A 23,438-nucleotide genomic window follows, 5' to 3' on the forward strand; every position below is an offset into this window, starting at 1 on the left:
AGCATACACAGGTTTTATTTGTGTCTCTTTATGTTTAAATCCGCTCTGATAATATAATACAATGCAAGGCTCAATTTCTCATCCTTCACATGTTGTTTGGGACAGAGACACTATAACTGTTTTCCTGAAAAGCAAAGCAAAAATACATAGAGAGAGAGAGAGGGAGAGAAGGAGAGAGGGGGAGAGAGAGAGAGAGAGAGAGAGAGAGAGAGAACCCACGAATGAGAATATTCAATACAAAGAGTCTATCTAGATTCAAGTTTTCAGAGTCAGATGGTGTTGTGTTGATTTACTATATGAACTTTTTTATGTTTCTTTTTTCCCAATAGTAGATATTGCACATTAATTACCAGGATTAATGTTTTGAATGTGGTCATTTAGCAGAATGCAGATTAGCAGGCACTATTCTAGAGCTGATATCAACTGAATTGTTTTATGGTGGGCAAAAACTAACATTGCTTATCATTTACATTACAGAAATCAATTTCAGTTTTCTTCTTTCTGCTTTAGTTTTCCAGATTTTCTACTTATTTCAATCATAATGATAAAACCCATGTGACAGAACATACTTGGACTAAATCTACGGCAAACACATAGTTACCCAAAGCTGATTCCTTTCAAATACATTTTCTCTAAAATGTTCTCAAGTTAACGAACTGCTAAAACCTCTTTAAATTGAACTCCTTTAGGCCCCACAGAGATGAAAACACAACCCAATTGATTAAATTATAATTCTGTAAGTTTCTGAAATAGTTTAAATATTGTAAGTTTCAAAAGCCCTAAGAAAAAAACTAATTTGCTTGCTTAGGCTCAAGATAAAATATTCTGTCTCCCTTTGTTAAGTTTGTCCAGAAATTCCTAACAGTTTACATTGGCAGAGTTTATAGCTCTGGCTATCTTAAGATAACTAAACTAAAGTTAATTTCACCAGCTTGTTTATATTTTCAAAACAGTCACAGGCTTGATAATATCAACTACCAACCAGCATGCACACCACTGTTTGGTCTAAACTTTTGGAGTGCACTCACAATACCTGGAGATTTTTTTTTTAATAAAAAAAAAAACAATGGGGAAGATTTCCACCAAATTACTAATTTGGTCATCATTACTTAATGACACTGTCTTTTTTTACCCCTGCTATCGAGTTTTGGAGGGACCTTGCATTTGTTGCATGGTGGGTACAGAAGATGATACATCCTGTCAGAGAATGTTCACGAGGGAGTCTGATACATAATACTACTTAATTATCTCTTGGCCGGAGAAGGGAAAGTCTGGTTTAATATCACAGAACATGGGGAGTCCTAACTTCTGAACCATGAACACTCAACTAGACAAGTGTTCTTCTTAATATCCTATTCTGAGTCACTGCATAACATCTACTCAGATCCAAGGTTTAAAAGAGGCAGGCCTTAAAAAAAAAAGTCTTCTGGGAAACTAGAAATTTGGTAAAAAATGGGAATTGCATCTCAGTTTTAGTATTGAACTTTGATGGGTGATTGATGCTCACTGATAATTCCTTGATCACTGACTGATAAATGCTGGGTAAGCTAGAAAGAGTTTTGTGAATTTATATATATATATATATATATATATATATATATATATATATATATACTTATAGACTGTAAAATTATTTATGAATCATTACTAATGACTCAGTAAAATGTAGCAGACTAGTATGGCCATTTTAATATAACCATACGGACTGAATTTTCTTATATGCCATGCCACAAAAAACTATAACTGAATTTTTTCTCGTGAATCAGTTGGTTTTAGAATCACTAAAGGCAATCTTAAGGTTCATAGGGGAAAATAACTTTGAAATTAGGATTTTATACTTTTATAAAGTGGAAGTAAGACCTTATAAAAATAACAGAAATTAATAAAATGTACTCTTAATAAACAGGAATGTAGATTCTTACAAAAAATAGGGTAAAACATTTAAACACATATGTATGTTACTCTTTGACCACAACCCTTATTTAAGGTTACTGGAATCTATATGTATTCTATACATATATGTAAATCTGGATCAATATATGTGCAGAGAGTGCATCTATATGTTTTCACATATATATGTATATAGAGATAGTTAAATAGATCTATATATGTGTGTGTCTATACGTATAATCTGAAATAGTCAAATTCATGGAAGCAGAAAGTAGACCAGTGGTTCCAGAGGCGGGGATGGAGGCAAAGGGAGATGTTGGTCAAAGGATACAAAGTTGCAGTCATGTAGGATGTATGCTAGAGATCTAGCTAGCGTATAGCATGGTGAGTACAGTTAATAACACTGTTACTAGGAGTTTGCTAAGAGAGTGGATCTCTGGTGTTATCACCACGCACGGGCGCACACACGCACGCGCGTGCGCACACACACACACACACACACACACACACAGAAGTAACTTTGTAATGGATGGATTGCACAGTTGGGTGAATATAGATGGAGCCTATAGATGGATGTCTTAATTAGCCTGATCACAGTGATTATTTCACTGTGCCTATGTATACCTTAAACATCATGCTGTATACCTGAAACATGTAAAAATAAAAATGGTTATAGAGTGTTTCAGGGACAAATATGCTAATTTCCCAGCTTTAAATTTTTTTTAATGTTTACTTATTTTTGAGAGAGAGACAGAGAGACAGAGAGTGAGGGGGAGGGACTGAGAGAGAGAGAGAGGGAGACACAGAATCTGAAGCAGGCTCCAGGCTCTGAGCTGTCAACACAGAGCCTGACATGGGGCTTGAACTCATGAACCGTGAGGTCATGACCTGAGCCAAAGTCAGACACTTAACTGACCGAGCCACCCAGACACCCTCCCTTCATGTGTGAATTTTAGATAGCTTCACTGGACTGTAGTTTGGGTTGTCCTATGTTATTAGACATATATTACACAGGAAGACACTTTGAGAAGGGAAGAAACATTGCCAATCATGCATGATAAAATTTTGTTGCTTATAGCAATATTGGGTTTTTCAAAAGTTTCAGTGGATAATAGACATTTTTGCATTTGAAATGGCTAAGAAATTGGGGGCACCAAATATATCTTATCCAGGAAAACTTTATTTGAGATAGGGATTCGGGTTTCCTGTAAATCCCACGCAGCCTTCTGATCTCTGCTAGAAATACTGTCAGAAGTCAGAACGACAAAAGCATGCTTTCTCAAAATCGGGCCACATGTCTCTTGACATGGAGCCATCACATGGAGCTTAAGAAAAGTCACGGACACATGCATGATTTACTGCCTTTCTTTTCTGGTTCTGCTAAGATTTCTGAGGGACAGCAGTTTATGTCTCTGCCCTGATGGGTTGTTTTGTGCCTTCCCTGGGGACAAACACCCACCCAGTGAGGACGCTGCTGTTGCCATTTAGTAGTGGTTTTCAGGCCCCTATCTTCAGATCAAGTATAAAGCTAGACACATAAGATGTCTATTTGAAAGTCAACAGTATCAAGTGATTTTTTCCAGAAACACAGGTGCTACAAAGGTGATGGAAAATTGTAGTTTTGTTATTGTAATTTCAGACTTCCTGTGAATTGCCTGTCTTTTATTGGGGTGAAAGATTCTCAGTGGCATCTATAGCTTACTCATTTATAATAGGGCCTTGAATTTACATAGCATTACAGTAACCAAGAATGGCACATGACATCCAGACTGAGAATCTGTGGGCACTTTGTCTTTAAGAATGGCAACATCGGTTGGGGTGCCTGGGTGGCTCAGTTGGTTAACTGTCTGACTTCAGCTCGGGTCATGATGTCGCATGCGGTTCGTGGGTTCGAGTCCCATGTCGTGGTCTGTGCTGACAGGTTGGAGCCTGGATCCTGCTTCAGATTCTGTCTGCCTCTCTTCCTCTCCCGGCTTGAGTCTCTCTCTCAAAAATAAATAAACACTAAAAAAATTTTTTTTTTTAAAAGAATGGCAATATTGGGGCACCTGAGTGGCTCAGTCAGTTGAGCCTCTGACTCCTAATTTCGGTGCAGGTCACGATCTCACGTTTAATGGCATTGAGTCCCACATCGGGCTCTGCATTGATAGTGCGGAGGCTGCTTGTGATTCTCTCTCTCCCTCCCTTCTCTACCCTTCCCTGGCTTGCGTGTGTGCTTTCTCTAAATAAATAAATAAATAAATAAATAAATAAATAAATAAAATTTTTAAAAAAGAACGGAATATTAAGATAATGGACTCAGTTTTTCGATGCAGTCTAAAGACTTAAGACTATACTGCCTAATAAGAAAAGAAATAACGTGCATAGTAATTTTTAAGAACATCGAGAAATAACAAATTATACCTGGAATATTCCTGTGTTTGTAACTACCATGTTAAATTTGATCAGCAGGAAAAAGGTCCTTTCCTCACAAGTATTCTTGGTTTTTTTATTAACATGGCCAAAAAAAACCCAAAAAACAAAAAAGAAAAAAGGACTCTAAGTGTTGTCACAGAGCTTTGCTATGGACTGGAACGAACATGTTTCCAGGAAGGAGGCAGTATCCTGCAGGGCACAGTGTTGACCCGAGGGAGAGCCGAAAGGGTTCAGGGCAGGGTGAAGTAAAGGAAGAGCACACACGGAGTTACTTGGGGCCCCATAAAAACCACATGGCTCCCGGGCCGGAAAAGCCCTTGTGTGTTACCGTCTGTTGAAAGAAACGTGTCTGTGCGTATCCCAATGACCGCCGTGGGATTTTGTTTTGTTTTGTTTTGTTTTGACTAAAGCGTGGGCTTCCTTAATTGGGACATCACACCATGTCGTGGACTCAAGTTCTTTTTCAATCCCACCTCTCCTTCCCCCCCCCCCCAAATCACTCTGATAAGTCCAGTCCATTGAGGTTGGAAATTATGAATGGCGGTCCTGATCGTTACTTTCTCTTCACAGCTCGGCTGATGGGTAAAGTAAGATTGGCATTCAAATGTACTTTCAGAATACATCCAGAGTGCAACCCTTTTACTTCCTGCCACAACTATTGCTCTGGCCCAAGGCACTGTCCTGCCCCACCTGGCTTAGGGCACTGGACCCCCAGAAGGCCTCACGGCTGCCGAGACCCACCAGACAGAGCGTGTCTGATGAAACCAAAGTCAGAGGCCATTCCCTTGCTTAGAATCCGCCAGTGGCTTGCGAGATGTGTCCTTCTTGGAAACAGACTCATCCTGTCCATAGCACAGTCTGCGAGGCACTGGGTAAAGCAGTTTATAGATGCAGTGGCTCACAAAGGTTTCTGATCCTGTGCCCTCATCACCTCTCCAAGCCTCTTTCACGTTCCTTGGCTTCTAGCAGCCCCCACCTCCAGGAACCTGAGCACTCTTTCCCCTTGACCCCAGCTCCTGCAGATCTTTCCTCAACTTTCCTCAACCTTAACACCACGGTCTTCCCTATCTACCCCATTTGATATCACCACCTTCCCAGTATTCCCTACCTCCCCTAATAGACTGTCTTTTAGAGAAGTTTTCAGTTCAGAGCAAACTGAAGCAGAAAATACACAGAGATCCTGTACATTCCTGTTGCCATATGCACAGCCTTCCCCCCATCAGTGTCCCCTACTCGTGTGGTGTGTGTGTCCTTAGGTCCATGAACCTAAGGGACCCATCATCATCACCCAGACCCTATAGTTTACACTGGCCTCACTCTTGGACTGAACATTCTGTGGATTTTTAAACTTTTTAATGTTTATTTTTGAGAGGGAGAGAGGCAAGTGGGGGAGGGGCAGACAGAGAGAGGGAGAGACAGAATGCAAAGCAGGTTCCAGGCTCTGAGCTCTCAGCACAGAGCCTGACGTGGGGCTCAAACTCACGAGCATTGAGATCCTGACCTGAGCCCAAGCTGGACGTTTAACCGACTGAGCCACCCAAGTGCCCTGGACATTCTGTGGATTTGGACAAATGTGTAATGACCTGGATCCCACACTGTAGTGTCTTACAGAGTTGTCTCACTGCCCTAAAAATCCTCTCGTCTCTGGCCTTTGAACACCCCTCTTCTCCCCACTGACCGCTGGCAACCACTAATCTTTTCCCTGTCTCCATAGTTTTGCCTTTGCCAGGATGTCATCTAGTTGGAGAGATACAGTTATGTAGCCTTTCAGGTCAGTGTCTTTCACTCAGGAATATGCCTTTAAGATTCCTCCCTGTCTTTTCATGCTTGATAGCTCATTTCTTTTTAGCATTGAACAGTGCTTCTGGTTTTTGTTTTTTTCTTCCTATCTAGTGCTCATCATCATCTCAATGCATTTTATTTGACTCCTTTGTTTTTTGTCTGGAATTTCCACTTCCCCATGTCTAGTATAGCCCTAATGGGGGGGGAGGGGGTTCTATTTTGTTCTCTGCCATATCCCAGTGCCTAGAACAGCGCTAGTGTATATTAGATGCTCAAGAAATATATGTTGAATGGAAGAAAAAAGATATTTTCCAAAAGGTACAAAAGTGACTAAATGTATCTCCATTCATATGACACCACATAATATATAAAGTACGTTTCAGTCTACGCGAAGGTCATAGCTAATGTCTTTCAAAGATGTTATCTAAAAATGCTTGCTTAATCCAGACCCTGGGATGTAGTCAGACTTCTGCAGGGACTTGATTTCTATAAAAATGTGAGCTCTCTGAGAGCAGAGATCTATCTTGCCTCATTTGCCACTATATTCTGGGCACCGAGAATAATGCCTGGCACACAGTAGGTGTTCCAACGATATTTATTGGATGGGTAATCATTCTATCTCAACGTATTGGCTTTCTTATTTAATCATTTGTTTTATCTATCGAGTAGGTGGTTTTAGTGAACCAAAGAGATGTTTAATAATAGTTTATTTTTGAAGTAATGACTTAAACACAACTGTAATTTGTTACGGTGTTTGGTCCAAACTCAAGCATGATTTACTGCTATCATCTGAAAAACTAATATTATTTCATCTTTTCCATGGGTGTTACTAGTCTGTTGGTTAAAGCAATGTCAGGAGAAAAAAATGTTTATTTATGTGCACATGTTTTATGAATGTATCACATGCTAAGGGGTAACGACAGACAGATGAGCAAATGCTTCAATGGCTTTGGATTTTGAATGGCCAAAGACTATTAAATTTATTAAATTAAAGATAAAGCTAAGTAAAATAGTCCTTTTAGAAAATAGATGTTGGGGAAAAAAAAAAAAAAGAAAATAGACGTTGAAAGTCTCCAGAAAGACATAAAATAGGAGGGTTATGTCCTCTTCTCCTGAACCAAAAAACAACTAAAACAAGAGAGTCTCTGTTCTGTTGAGGAAGTATGGAAGGATCTACTTCACGAAGGAAAAAAAAAATACAACATCTCTGTGGATGAATATAACATATGGTGAGTGAGGAAGTTCTTATAAACTTACCCATCATTGTTAACATCTGACACTGTGACTGTATATCCAAAATAAGACGCCATCTGTGAAGGGAAACCAGAAGATGACATAGTTTATGTTCAAAAATAATTTTTATAGTCCTCTCTCAATTTTCCCTGAAGGATGAATCTCATTGTGGCAGACTTTTGCAGTGCATTCATAGAGTCCTGGACATGGACAGAGTCTTAAAGTCATTTAGTCTGATCCAACGCATAATTTCCCTCTCAGTACCTCTGACATCTGCTTGGACATCCTCTGCAGATGTTCAACAATCCACTCATTCAATCTGTGGACACAACTATTAGAATTTTCTTTGCAAAACTGGCCGCTCTGTGACTTCTAGTCCTTACTCCTATCTACTTCTGCAATCTTGAACCTCACAGAATAAGTTTAATTCCACTTCCATATGAAATTTCATATGGAGATATTTGCAGCTGGTGCACCAGCTTCTTTCTTAGAGTTCCCACATGTGATACCAAAGAACAGATGATACCCCATGAACGCACAGCCAGGAGAAGCCTTACGTAGGATTTACACTCTTTGCTTTGGGTTAAATCATTGAAATATAAAAGTGGCTTTAATTTCAAGGGAAATCATGTCTCAGTATCAATTCACATTGAGTTTATTGTCCACTAAGGTTTCTAAGTCTCTTCTGAGTATAAGTAGTGTGCCACAATCTCTCCACATTTTAGCTCTTAAGATGCTGTTTTTCAAGCTATGTTTTCAACATTTACTGTCTTTTCAGATTTGGCCCATCGTCTGAGCTTGTCAGGATTTTTTTTTGCTTCCATATTTCGGCATCGAGTGCTTTAGCTGACTTAGTCTCGCATAATCTACTAATTTAGTCTACATTCCACGAGAAAGGGTGCTCCACAGAGGGCAGACTTTGGTCTGTGTTGTTCACTCTTCTGTCCATGGTCCAGCTCAGAGTAGGTGCCAGATACTCTTTGCAGAGGGACTAAATACATGGGTTAACAAGAGTCCCTCAATAGTTAACGTCTCCTACCTCTTTTCTCCCCTCCAAACATACGTGGTTGCTAGAGACTGAATGCTTGTGTCTCTCCCTTCGCCCCCCAAAATCAAATATTGACCCTAACCCCCAATATGGTGGTATTAGGAGATGACGCCTTTGAGAAGTGATGAGATTATGAGGGTGGGGCCCTCATGACGGGGTTAGTGCCCTTATAAAAGAGACCCCAGAGAGCTCTGAAGCCCTCCTTACACCATCTGAGGACATACGACTATGGCCATGTATATGAATCGGGAAGCCAGCTCTCACCAGATACTGAATCTGCCTACCCCTTGATCCCAGGCTTCCCAGTCTTCCAGAACTGTGAGACATAAACATTTGGGTTTTTTAGCCCCCCAATCTGTGGCATTTTTATAATAGTATTCTAAAGACTAAGATACAGGTGCCAGGTGCAAAAGGCTCTTGGCAGAGGGAACAAATGCACGAGATAACTGTGCAGTAACTCAGTTCTCCTACCTCCCTTCTCTATTCCAACCATCGACAGTGAAATTCTTACTCCTAGTGTGGCACCGTGTGGCCTTCGCTCAGAGGAATTTCATCCCTCACGCACTGAATTCTGAAGTTCAAGACTGAACAGCTAGATGGTACGGAGGGCACAAAGTTATAGACGGGCCAAATTTAATAATATTTAAAGACCTTCTAATGATAAAAATGTGAAACAGAGCTGGGCAAAAGAGAAGTCTTGCCACATTTCCCATAAACCATTAAATACCGTCACTTGAGAATAGTTAAAAAGTTGTAAGTTCATCCAGGTTCACTATTGTCCCAGCCTTCTGTCTCCATATTTACCGTAACAGTGCATGAGAGACATTGCCAAACACTTTGTTGAAAACTGCGGAGTAATGGATAGACTAAAGCCCCAATTTGGGGGGAGAATACAAAAAATGTGCCATGCTCATTAAAAAACTCTATCAATCAAAATTGCTTGACAATGACATTACTGCAAATCTGTATCTCTAGCTAAGAGGGGAGCATCTAAGGATCTTCAACCACGATCCAGGAGGCCAAGATGTAACTTGGCCAGACTCTAATGTGGGGCTTCCTAGAAATTCAGCAGTGTGGGTTTCTGGTTATGGGTTGCCCAGAGAAACTGATTCAACTCATGATGGCTCCCTAAACCATATCACATTCGTTGTTTAAAGAAATGTGCCAAATTTCCACAGATCACAGTACCCAGGAAAACTCAGGGTGGTGAATGAAGTATGACCTCAGAGAATGATAGGCAATTAAGCTTTTCTTAATAAGACCTCGGCCAGTAACAGTGGGTGAGGAGCGATATCTGGCCCCTGGAAGGAAGGGACCAGAACCAGGTAGCTTGTGAACCCCCACATAATGTTGCTTTGGGTGGAAGGCTCCAGTCACAGTGAGGAAGAGAGACAGAGTACAAGCCCATTGATTCCGACTGATACAGTGAGACCTAGGAGAAACCTTTATCTTCTCAGAGGGAAGGCATATACCTGGAACTCACCACCAGGCACACTCCATACAGGACCAGAACATAACAGGATTGCTCTCAGATCCTAGCAGTTAGCGACATTACAATAGGAGAGCTGGGATCCTGTCTGTCAGAGGCATGGTTATATTCCCAGGGCCCGCAACAGTTCCTAGCACATAGTAGGTGCTCAGTAAACATTTCTTTTATGAATGAATAAATGGTATGAACATTGCAATTTACTATGAGTACCGAGTGACATTATTTGACATTAAAAGGTCTTCACCTGTTCACCAGTGAAATTCTGAATAAAAGTCATATCTGTAGAGTTAATGATTGAAACCTGAAATCATAGAAATGAGATAGGTTATATCATTTGACAGAATTGGAGGAAAAAACCCACATTTTAAATTATAACTTAAATCAGTTTTAAATTTGGGGGAAGAGTGGTAAACAGTTAATGCTATGTAAAACAAAAATGCAATCCCATAAGAATGAGCTTTAAAAAATCCAACTGAACTTTTATTTATGGTTAAGTCTCTGACATTCTCAGATAAAATGCATGCTTACTAATCTGAAAAGGGAAAACAGAAATTGAATTCAACTGAATGCTCACAGCAATTAACCTGCTGGCCAGTTAATTCACCTAATTATGATTTTTATCCAAATTCACTTCTGTGTTTATGTTATGAAAAATTGATGATTATGGCTCTTTGCAAAAAAAAAAAAAAGGTTAAAATTAAAAATGCTACCCAGATAGCAAAAATATTACTTTTAATTCTCTTCAGATATTACATTTACTAGAGTTTTAAAATAATAAACATTATTTAAAATATAACCTTTTCTGGTCACAAGGTGTCTTGATTTTCTTTTCCTACTTTTGTGGTAACTAGCTCTAATGGGTTTGAATAGTGTCCCTCCAAAATTTACAACACCCAGAGTTTCATAAGGTGACCTTATTTGGAAATAGGGTCTTTGTAGGTGAAACAGGTTCAGGAAATTGAGATGAAGTCATCCCAGATTTCGGGTGGGCCCTATGTGCAGTGACTGATGTCCTCTTGAGGAAAGGGGAGGACACACAGACACGGCTGGAGGACGGCCGTACGAGGCCAGGGGCAGAGACTGAAATCGTGCTGACATACACCAAAATCAGGTAGTGGCCACCTCAAGCCAGAATAGGTAAGAAAGAGCTGCTAGATGCAGGAAGCGTGACCCTGCCTGACGCTTTGCTTCCAGACCCTGGTCTCTTGACCTGTGAGAAAATAAATCCGTGTTGTTGCAAGCCACCCAGTTTGTGGTCTTTTGTTGTGTCAGTCTTGGGAAACTAACACACTAGTGCAATAGCGATCGATTTTCTTATTTCTGTCGTAGGAGCCGTATGAAAACGCTCAGCCTGTCAGCGACAGTGTCTTCTGCAGTTTGTCCTAGATTATGCACAAGGATCATGCTGGCTTCGTGGGTGGGGACCTGTGCTCCGGTCCCCATGTTCCAATGGGCCCCACCCTTGGTTTAATGCCCAGCTGGTGCTCTCCTGAAATTCTTAATCATTTGAACAAAGGGCCCTGCATTATCATTTTGCACTGGGTCCCACAAACTATGTAGTACATCCTGTACATAGATCAGGAAAAAAAAATCTAGCCTCACTTGTTTTTCTTCCTTTTTAGTAAGCAAGCAAGCAAGCAAGCAAGCACGGATCTGTAGGGGCTCACGATTAAAAGACATGGTAAGCCACTTAAAAGTTGCATGGAAGAGGGGCGCCTGGGTGGCTCAGTCGGTTGGGTGTCTGACTTCAGCTCAGGTCATGATCTCACAGCTCGTGAGTTCGAGCCCCGCATCAGGCTCTGTGCTGATAGCTCGGAGCCTGGAGCCTGCTTCGGATTCTGTGTCTCCCTCTCTCTCTCTACCTTCCTCTGCTCATGCTCTGTCTGTCTCTGTCTCAAAAGTAAATAAACATAAAAAAAGTCAAATGAAAGGGAACGTTTCTTTGCATGTAGAAGAAAATATTGTACGATGCATTCTTGGTACTCACATATCCAAAATTCTGTGCTCCTCTTGGAACTCCGGCAACCAGCTCTGGGGATAAAAATATTCATTTAGAAGGGGAATTACATATATTTTTAAGCCACCCAAGAAATGAGTTAAAGAGAGTGCTTTTTACGTAACGATCACTTGAGGAGCTAGAAGTGTGAAGTCACGGGTTTGCATTTTGCTTCTGCTACAGACCACGGAAAACAGAAGTTGTCCTGTGAGATTTCCTAGCCTTCACCACCGGTCTCCAATGTGTTTCTGCCTGCATAGCAGAAGCCTGACTTCTCAGCTCTGCATGTGATTCGTAAGTTAAACCTCTGAGTCCGATTTCTCCGGCTTTCACTGTGGTGACATCTTTTGTACTAGTGTGAAAAGTACAGCTTCTGTCACCCTCACATGGCAAAAAAGTTCGGTTACCTAAAGAAAAGCCATCATAAATGATACGAGTCTGGCCCCCTTGCAAGTGTTTGTTGGCAGCAGAATTAGGGGGTGACCTGGCAGCTTAGGGTCCCCTAGAAAGGAAGCGTCGGTAACACAAACAGAAGAGCCAACTGTGGGGAAAAAAGTCCATATAATTCAGGGCACAGTGATCCGTCTCTAGATTCAGAAGACAGTGGTTCTATTCTTGGGTCTGCCATATACCTGGGATGAATCATTTACCCCCACTTTTTCCGGTCACCTGCAATAGTGTGGGAGTTGGGACTGGCTGGTTATCAAAGATCTTTCGGCTCTTGTTTCTACAAATCTAAACTATCCTTTGATTCATCGGGGTTAACCTTTTAGTTTAATTTAAATAGGAAGGGTCTGGAAGAGAATCCCCTTCTATTTAAATTCCCCTTCCCCTCACCTGCTGTGGAAGGTCTGGCGCGAGTTCTGGCCTCAACTACATCGGATGTGCTGTGCTCTGGCAGAGTTGGGTGCTCATGCTGTTAGCGTGAACAATCAAAGAAGGTTCGTTTGGGGATAGATGTTGGACTTTTCAGCCGTCAATCCACTCATTCAATCAACAAACATTATAGGCAAATGGAGTAAAAAATAGTGAGCACATTGGACAAAAATGCCCTGCTCTCACGGAGCTCATGCTCTGGTTGGAAGAGACAGTCCATTTAAAAAACAGAGTTGACGAAATGGCATATTTGAAGGGGTGAGTATGGTGAGTGGAGAAAAACCGAACAGTAAAATGGTACAGGGGGAAATGGAGGTGGGATGAGAAAGGACTTAGGCCTTATTAGGGCACAACTTGCAGGAGAGGACTTGGCAAGAAAAAGACATTGGGGCCAAAAATGAAGAAAGTGGAGATGTAAATATTATGGAGGTATTGGAAAAGTATGTTCTAGTCAGAAGGTATGGCAACTGCAAAGGTCCTGAGGTAGAAGTGTGTCTGGAGTATTCAGAGAATAGTAAAGAGACCAGGGTGGCTGGAGGGGAGGGAGTGAGGCGGAAAGGGGTAGGAAATGAGGTCAAAATCTTATGAATGGAGACTTTTAGCTCATTGTAAAGTCTTGGATTTCAGACTGAAGGAGTTGAAAAATCACTAGATCAAAGAAGTTACGTGATCTGACTTCTGTGTCTAAAGGACCACTTTGGTTGCTGAATTTAGAGCAGACTACAGGAGGGCAAGGGGGGAGAGAGAGAGAGAGAGAGAGAGACCAGGTAGGAGGCTACTGCAATAAAGCTGGGGGACTTGAATCTGAGTACAAGCTGTGCAGGAGGTGAGAAATGGTCAGATTCTGGTCATATTTGAGAGTTTCGTTAGCAGGTCTACTCATAAATTGGGTATGGATGGGGTGTGAGAGAAAGAGCACAGTACAAGGCTGACTTCCAAGGTATGTGGCTCAAGCAATTGAGAGGATGGTGGACCGTGTTCTGGGGAGAAGGTCAGAAGTTCGCTCATGAGCACATTAAGTTTGAGAGAACTACTCAAACAGAGATGTTGAGTACTGAATTGAGGTTCCAGATATTAGAACACATATCCCTGAACCTGGAATTCAGCGTCATCTGGAGAAATACCTGGAACCTGGAACTCAGTAGAAGCTGGAAAAACAATGAGACTGGACGAGGTTACCAACAACTCAAAGAGGAAAGAAAGAATCCAAGTGTTTAACCCTGGGACACCTCAATGATATGAGAGAAATTAAAGGGGAATCAACAACAGAGAGGGAAGGGGGGAGGGAGAGGGAAGAGGGAGCTACAAGTGTCTGGGAAGCCAAGGGAAGAAATGAGGAGGGAATAATGAATTCTTTCAGTGCTCATGATAATCAAGGAAGAGGAGGTGCATAGAGGCCACTGGTTTGCTTGACAGGAGCCATTTCAGCTGAGTGGTGAGTTGAAGATGAGAAGGCAGTAGATACAGCGGACAGAGATACAGCCGAGAAGAGTGACAGCTCTTTTGAAGCAGAGTCAATAGGTGCTTGCTGGAGGAGGGAGTGGAGTAACAAATTTACTTCTTAAGGTCAGAGAAGTATGTTTGTACAGTGGTGGGAATGATCCAAAGAAAATCATGATGTGGGAATGGTTGGAGTCCCTTCTCTGAGTCACAAGAGGCAATGAGGTATGGTGCAAAGTCTAGGCGCAAAGTCTTACCCAGGGGCATGGACTGCTCAACCATAGCAATGGGAGGGAAGGTGAAGCATGTCCTTGAAGAATAAAACTGGATTCAGAATAACTAAGCTATCTGGACAGATTTCCAGGAAAGCTATCAGAACCGGTCGCACGCTGCTCAGTTTTCAACAATATTTATTTGGCGTGAATTAAATTGGCATCTAACAACAAACCACCATCAAATATAATGGAGTTGACTGATTCCAGGATCAGGCCTGTCAACCAGAGGAGTCTGAAGGGACTATCCCGTTTGAGATGCATGACAACCACTACTAACCCTTCCGCAAACCTTCAGAATTTCATTTAAAAGAAATCAACCATCACACTCAGTAACGTTGGAGTCTGTCACCCCACGTAGTCACAGCACTTAGAAGTTATTAAAAGTCATGTTGGGGGCGCCTGGGTGGCTTGGTTGGTTAAGCGTCCGACTTCGGCTCAGGTCATGATCTCATGGGTTGTGAGTTCGAGCCCTGCATCAGGCTCTGTGCTGACAGCTCAGAGCCTGGAGCCTGCTTCGGATTCTGTGTCTCCCTCTCTCTCTGCCCCTCCCCTGCTCATGCTCTCTCTCTTTCTCTCTGCCTCTCAATAATAAGTAAACGCTAAAAATACATACATACATACATACATACATACATACATACATAGAATGGTTTGGAGTTTTAAGACAAGTTAGAACTATCACTCAACTACAAAAATTCAGTTGGGAGAGAAAGTAAGTGACTTTTCTCAGATCCATTTCAATAACTCATAGGAAAACCTTCAAAGATCTCTTAATATCCCTGGCCTTGAAATACATGACCTGGGCATCAACCCCACCAGCAAGAAGCAAAAAGGAAGCTGGTGTTTAGCGAATGTTTTCCACCCACTAAGACAATGTGCCACAAGCTTTATAATATTTCCATAATTTAACCTCTAAAAAGTAGGCATTCATACCCCTATGGACGTGTGGAGAAAATAAGGCTTAGAAAGGTTCAGTCACTGTACATAGTTGGTGAGCAGTAAGACTCAAGAACTGAGAGCCACGTCAATGTTTTTTCTACCACACCAAATGACTTTCCTAGGATTGGTTAGGGCCATATCACTTTTTTGGTTTTAGCTCACCACGTTGGACTCTAAAACAAGAACCAAAGATCTTAACCTTTTTTGAGTCATGAACACACTTGGGAAATAGATGAAAGTTATGGATCTTCTCATTGGAAAAATTCATAGGTATATAACACCTTGCATATAATTTCTAGGGGTTCAAACCCTGTGAAGTCCATCCGTCCCTGTACCACCCGGAATACAAGGATCCCACGTTAAGGGCTTCTAATCTACAGTACATCAGGTCACTCACTAGGTTTCAAAGAACTTCAACTCTTTCCAGTCTGCTTGAGTAAGTAGTGAACATGGGCAGTCTTGGACTTGGTGTGGTCTGACGAATGGATCACTCCCTGATAGTGCCTTTACTTTACATATCATTTAAAACTTGGATCCGTCTTCTAGATATTTCTCTGATCTAATGGAAAACCACTATGATTTCCTACCATGCTTCCCTGTGATGTGCTGTCATGCACCCCTAATAATTTCCTTGGGTCAGGACTGAATTTTCTCCTGGGGAACTTTCCAACAGGAGTTTAATGCCATGTTTAAAATCATTTGGCATATTTTACAATTTCCTTTGCTAAATCACTGAGTGATTAGAAGATTGGACTTTTCTAAGGTACTAGGAATTTAATTTTATCTCTGATGGACTCTAACCCAAGAATTCTTTCTCATTATAGCTAATATTTAAATAGTATTTGTTATGTATCAGTATTATACTGTTTTATGAATGTAGGATTAGCTCACTTAATCCTAAGACTCCTATGATACAGATGATACTATCATCTTCATTGTTGTCATCATCAACACCATCCTCCTCCTCCTCAGCATCACTACCATCATCATCATCACCAACATCATCATCATTACCATCACCACTATCTCTCTTTTAGAAATAAAGAAATGGAGGCACTGAGATGTTAGGTAACTAGGTCACAGACCTGGTAGATGGCAAAGTCAGGGTTGAAACCCAAGTGGTCTAGCTCCAAAGTCTACGCTTTTAACTACCACAACAGATTGTCTTTTAAAATCTTGAAGAAAAAAATGTGTGGAAAGAGAGAGCCTTTAAGAATTAGCTTGTGGGGCGCCTGGGTGGCGCAGTCGGTTAAGCGTCCGACTTCAGCCAGGTCACGATCTCGCGGTCCGTGAGTTCGAGCCCCGCGTCAGGCATCTGGGCTGATGGCTCGGAGCCTGAGGCCTGTTTCCGATTCTGTGTCTCCCTCTCTCTCTGCTCCTACCCCGTTCATGCTCTGTCTCTCTCTCTGTCCCAAAAATAAATAAAAACGTTGAAAAAAAAATTAAAAAAAAAAAAAAGAATTAGCTTGTATTTAGGGGTGCCTGGGTGACTCAGTTGGTTCAGCATCCAACTTTGGCTCAGGTCATGATCTCATGGCTCATGAGTTTGAACGCCATTTCGGGCTCTGTGCTGACAGCTCAGAGCCTGGAGCCTCCTTCGGATCCTATGTCTCCCTCTCTCTCCGCCCCTCCTCCACTTGTGCTCTGTCTCTCAAAACTGAATAAAGGTTTAAAAAAATTAAAAAAAAAAAAAGAACTATCTTGTATTTAAAAGAAAAATATTCTTTTAAAGAAAAAAAACCACAAAACCTCTGTGTTCAATCCCTACCTCACTGCATAAAGAATGTTTTATTCTCTGTGAATTTCTGCTTTGTAAATCTTTTTGAGATGAAACAGTTAAAAGAGCTCTGGGGCACCTGCGTGGCTCAGTTGGTTGAGCGTCTGACTCTTGATTTCAGCTCAGATCAAGATCCCAGGATCATGGGATCAAGCCCTACATCGGGCTCCATGCTGAGCTTGGAGCCTGCTTAGGATTCTCTCTCTCTCTCTCTCTCTCTCTCTCTCTCTCTCTCTCTGTCTCTCTCCCTCTGCCCTTCCTCCCTGCTCGTTCTCTCTCTACAATACAATACAATACAATACAATACAATACAATACAATAAGCTCTGATGATTTCCAGGGATGGCCCACATTTCATTTACTCTTAATTCTTTGTGAATTCATTAAAACACACTAGTGAAAAGCAGTTAAGGTTCATATGAAACAAGATGGAAATACTGATTGATTGATGATTCATTCATTCAATAAATATTACCAGTCTTGTATATGATAGGTATTGCCAGGGACTGAATGTTTGTGTACCCCCAAAATTTGTATGTTGAAACCTAACCCTTGATGTGATAGTCTTAGGAGACAGGGCCCCTGGGAGGTGATGAGGTCATGGGGCTTAGATTAGTTTTATGTTTAGAACTTTATCCTCCCACTTACTACAATTGTTTATCAGGTATTTTGTGCTCGCCGTTTAATGCCTGTCAGCCCCACTGGGACTATAAACTCTGAGATTGAGGACCATCTGTTCGCCTCTGTGTGTTCAACATTTAACACATAGCCTGGCACATAGCAGGTGCTCAAGAAAAACTGGAAGAATGAATGAATGGCAAATTCCTTAGGAGGGAGAAAAATGAGATCATACAGGAGTTTAAAGAAGGAAGAGAAAGAAGGAGATGACATTTTAAATTGTACTAAAAAAAAAAAGTAGCATTTGACCTGTCGAAATTAGAGTAGCTACAGATTCAGGGGACGGAAACCAGAGATGGCAGCCATTGTAAGGTATAGAGGACAGAGGTGAGGGGCATATATGAGAACAGGAGTTAATTCATTCTGTTATTTTGAGCTTGAGCATGTCCAAAGGGGAAAAGGAAATAATGTAGAGGTGTTGGGTTGGAGCCCGGGAGGGAGTTTAGTAGGGACACGTCCAATGTGAATGTCCAGAAATTAAAGACGGGGGATCTTGACTTTTCAAATGTGATCTGTCACTAATAGCATGGCTTTTGTGTAGGCCATTTTTTTTAAGTTTATTTATTTTTTAATTTATTTTGAGAGAGCTACAGAGAGCAAATGGGGGAGGGGCAGAGAGAGAGGGAGACAATACCAAGCAGACTCCCCACTGTCAGCCCAGAGCCCAATGTGGGGCTCAGACTCACAAACTGCGAGATCATGACCTGAACCAAAATCAAAGAGTTGGACACTTAACTGACCGAACCACCCGGGCGCCCCTCTGTGGGCCATTTAATCACCTGTATTTTTCTCATGCATAATATGGGATTATTGGACTTGTTTTTTATTGCTTAACTCGATTTTATAACGATTGACATTCAGTATGATGAAGTTATTTAAGACTTAAAATGCTGTGCTGAAGTGTATTTGGTTTGTTTTTCTACATAATATTATCATACACATTCTGGGATTCCATTATTATACATTTGTGTAGCAAAGAAAATCACATTTATAACAGGGCTTTTCAGGTCCTTTTACCTTTCCCCGTGCTTTACAAATGACTTACATCCAATAATGTCTCTCACCTTGCTCAGAGTCTCCAGTGAATTCCCCAGCAGCAACTGAATATCCTGGGTTAAAGAAAAGGAAAACTAGTCACGTGTTTGAAGGCTTTACAAATGAGCTTTATCTAGAAAAATGAAAGAACTGCCATAGTACTGCTTTGGTCAGATATTTCAACAAATATCATCACATAAAAGTTTAGGGTTCTGTGATGGGAAAAAACAGTGAAACGAACGCTTCCGTACTAAATCCTGGAAGCATAATCGGTCCGCTTCTTCTGAACATGGCAACACAATCAGATTGTGAGGAATACTTCATCATCCCCCTTAAAGAGTAAATGGTGGCCACTGTACCTGAAGGTCGCTGATTCATCAGGATCAGACATGACACTCGGAAAGTATCTTTTGTGCTCAACATTTGCTATTTCTGATCGCCAAGAAGGTATATTTCCTAATTTCTTTAATGATGGTTTTCCACAAATGTCACTTAGCTCTAAAGTGAGGTGAGGTGAAAAACATAACTGCATTTTGCTTCATTTATCAAGCAATCAAAATGCCTATAGGATACTAAAGGTGGGAAACAACCGTGGCACATTGACATTGTATGGTTTCCGCATAATACGTTTTGACAACATTCTAGCAACTGGAAGGTCTTTTGTTGTTGCTCTGAAAGCTGGAAAGGACGGCCAACATGTTGCCCCTATGGCACTGGGCAGCCCCACTAATTCATAGTCTCTACAACTGGCAAAATATTTTATGCGCAAGACACTTTTACAGTTAGTGTTTGATTGCATAACTGGACACTACAGCCTAAATCAAAACATAGAAAGTAACCATCGAAATTCCCCCCATTAAATAAGAAATTGACTTTGGGGCTGAGGCCAATGTTTTATTGTGTGAAAGTCATATCCTTCTAGAGTAATTTATTGAAATTTTTAAAATAAAAAAATGGTTGCTGAATTTGAAGCAAAGGTCTGTTACAGAGCCTATAAAATAGGCTGAACCAAAAGAGAAGACTTATATGCCATGGCTGAATAAAAGGAAAGTCCATTCTCAGCTAGTAAGAAAAGAAAATTTGCACAAGCTGCCAAAGAACAGCGGATAAGTGAGGAATAAAGTTTGCACCTACATTTAATAAGTTTGCCTTTTGAGAAACAACAAATGTGCTAAATAATGAATCTCACCAAGGTAACTGTCATCATAGGAAGCTGGAGCCACGTCTGTCTGTTTCTCTCGAGCCAATTTCCTTAGGATATCCTTGAACGAGTAATTCGCAATGATATCTGCAATACTGGCAGTGATCACCTGACCTGTGTCCAAACAAATGGATGCATTAGCTGAATGAATGCAAGAGGCAGGCCCTCTCTGAGCAGACACAGAACACCTGAAAACACAGACTCCCTTAAAAACAATAATGGAATTGCTTGCGTTTTTGAAGATGAATTTTCCCACCTGCTACTAGAACTGCAGGTAAAGTTGGTTATGGCTGGGTAGAGCCTTCCATTCTGACAGAAGAACCAAAGATCACTACATAATATTATCTGTCTTCCTGCTGCCTTCACAATACATACTCCCTCTACCTCCAAATGATAAAAATATCTGAGTAAAGATACCTGTAGGCAAAACTTATGGATTAAAATTTTAATCTGGAACATTGCAGATAGAAGAAACATCATCTAACTTGGAGATCATCTAGCCAAATATAACCTCATATGGGTGGGGAAACTGAGGCGCAAAGAACACGAATGCATTCTCTAAGGTCATGTGGTTTTGCTGTTACAAACAAGCTCTCCTTTGGCATTCTATTAAGACTTTTTGTCGTCTCACAAAATACAGATTAAATCTAGATACTTAATAAATAGACTATGAAATCTGTCACTTATGTTAAAGGAAGGAAAGGGGTGCCTGGGTGGCTCGGTTGGTTATGCGTCCAACTTCAGCTCAGGTCATGATCTCACGGCTTGTGCGTCTGAGCCCCACATCGGGCTCTGTGCTGACAACTCAGAGCCTGGAGCCTGCTTCAGATTCTGTGCCTCCCTCTCTCTCCGCCTCTCTTCCACTTGTGCTCTGTCTCTCTCTCTCTCTCAAAAATAAATAAAATGTAAAAAAAAAAAAAAAAAAAGGAAGGAATTGCATAGTTTTTGAGCCATTTATTTTTTTATGGTAAAATGTATACAGAGAGCATAAAATTATGACAACAGGAGGCAGTGAGGTCCCGCGAGATCCAGAATTTTAGCAAAACAAAAAAACAAAAAAACAAAAAAAAGGAATCCAAGGCTGGCAACAATGATAGGGTAAGAACTTCGGCTAATATCTCCCAAATAAAGTCACTATTAAAAGTCTTGAAATATGATTGTATTTGGGGCGGTCAAATATCCAAAAGATAGCCAGCCATTTTCCACAATTTCCATGCATTCTCATATTTATGATGGATATCTAAGGGAAAAGTGTGATCTCATTCTTTTTGGGAGAAAACTGGAGATAGCTTTTAAGAAACTTACATTTAATAGTAATTTTAAAGCCAAATGATTCTTTGGGACTTCACTGATAATTCATAGTCTTTCTGTTTGAAGTCCAAAAGGAATAAAACTATCAAATCTGGCCATAAATATTTCCCAATGACTCTTCCTGAAATGACTGTTCTGATATTAAGACAACGATATTCACACACGTACTTCTGAACAATGTCTGTAGAATCTGCCAATTTTCTCTGGGTTAAGGCTAAATCCCCCCTTTCCTCCTCCTACATACACACTGCCTTTGCTTTTTTCCTTTAGTTGCTTCTAAAAACATTATAACCTTAAGCCTAAAAAGATTTTTACATTACCTATTGCAGACAATGCTTCTATATCTCCTTGGTATGGCTACTTTTCATCAAATCATCTGTATCAGATATTTTTTTTTTCATTTTTTTTTTCAACGTTTATTTATTTTTGGGACAGAGAGAGACAGAGCATGAATGGGGGAGGGGCAGAGAGAGAGGGAGACACAGAATCGGAAACAGGCTCCAGGCTCTGAGCCATCAGCCCAGAGCCTGACGCGGGGCTTGAACTCCCGAACCGCGAGATCGTGACCTGGCTGAAGTCGGACGCTTAACCGACTGCGCCACCCAGGCGCCCCAGATATATATATTTTTTTAACTTTAGGAAAGAAAAGAATTCTCTGAGTGAATTAGAAGCAAATCTTTTAAACACATACTTTTTATTTCATAACCACCTACTCCATAAATTATATTGTTTTTCAATCTGCAAAATAATTTCTAAGACTGAAATGTTAATTATTTGATATTCATAGTTGTACATGTATGAATTAAGCTTAACAGTAATTTCACATACCATTTTATCATAAACCCATATCCTGGATCTCTTCTTAGCTTTTTAAAAAGTGTCTGTAGTTTTATATTATTGTATTTTTTAATTTTCACTACAGTGTAGTTAACATATAGTGTCATATAGTTTCAGGTATATGATACAGTGATTCTACAATTCTATGCATCGCACAGTACTTGTCAAAGTAAGTGTACTCTTAGTCCCCTTCGCCTATTTCACCCATCCCCCCCCCCAACTGGTAACCATCAGTTTGCTCTCTACAGTTAAGAGTCTGTGTTTTAGTTTGTCTTTTTTTTAACTTGTTCATTTGTTTTGTTTCTTAAATTCCATATATGAGTGTCATCATATGGCATTTGTCTTTCTCTGACTTATTTCGCTTAGCCTAAGTGAAATATGATTATACCCTACAGATCTATCCATGTAGTTGTAAATGACAAGATTTCATTCTTTTTTAGAATGAAGTAATAGGTGAGTAATAGTTCGTTGTGTATATACCACTTCTTTATCCCTTCATCTATTGTTACACAGCTGGGCTGCTTACAGAATTCAGCTCTTGTAAATAACGCTGTAATGAACACAGGGGTGCATACATCTTTTTGATTAGTGTTTTTGTATTCTTTGGTAAATATCCAGTAGTGAAATTATGGGATCATTAGGGTAATTCTATTTTTAATTTTTAGAGGAAGCCTCCACAGTGGCTACACCAGTTTGCATTCCCATCAACAGGGCACGAAGGTTCCTTTTTCTCCAAAGAAAGGATTGAGGATCAACACTTGTTGGTTCTTGTGTTTTTGATTTTAGCTATTTTGACAGGTGTGAGGTGATATCTTATTGTGGTTTAATTTGCATTTCCCTGATGATGAGTGACATTGAGCATCTTTTCATGTGTCTGTTGGCTATCTGGATGTCTTCTTTGGAGAAATGTCTATTCAGGTCTTTTGCCCATTTTTAATTAGATTATTTGTTTTTTGGTATCGAGTTGTAGAAGTTTATATATACATTTTGGATACTAACACTTTATTACACATATAACTTCCAAATATCTTCTCCCATTCAGTATGTTGTCTTTTAGTTTTGTTGATTGTTTCTTTTGCTGTGCAGAAGCCTTTTATTTTGATGTAGTCCCAACAGTTTATTTTTGTTTTTATTTCCCTTGCCTAGGAAACATATCTAGAAAAATGTTGATACGGCTGATGTCAGAGAAATGATGTCAGTGCTCTCTTCTAGGATTT

The 23,438-nt window shown here is 40.5% G+C and overlaps 1 protein-coding gene across 1 annotated transcript in view; it reads right to left on the reverse strand.

Moving 5' to 3' along the window:
- The window catches only part of ITGA8 (integrin subunit alpha 8), a 195,122-nt gene that overhangs the window by 123,475 nt on the left and 48,209 nt on the right, over window positions 1-23,438 (reverse strand). The window contains exons 7-11 of the mRNA XM_043563837.1: window positions 20,062-20,187; window positions 18,902-18,946; window positions 11,845-11,888; window positions 10,102-10,158; window positions 7,345-7,397 (exon numbers count right to left, since the gene is read on the reverse strand). Of these exons, the coding sequence (XP_043419772.1) occupies window positions 7,345-7,397; window positions 10,102-10,158; window positions 11,845-11,888; window positions 18,902-18,946; window positions 20,062-20,187 (325 nt within the window). The remainder of the gene's footprint in view (window positions 1-7,344; window positions 7,398-10,101; window positions 10,159-11,844; window positions 11,889-18,901; window positions 18,947-20,061; window positions 20,188-23,438) is intronic.

Source organism: Prionailurus bengalensis, chromosome B4, assembly GCF_016509475.1.
Source record: "Prionailurus bengalensis isolate Pbe53 chromosome B4, Fcat_Pben_1.1_paternal_pri, whole genome shotgun sequence".
NCBI classification, from domain to species: domain Eukaryota; kingdom Metazoa; phylum Chordata; class Mammalia; order Carnivora; family Felidae; genus Prionailurus; species Prionailurus bengalensis.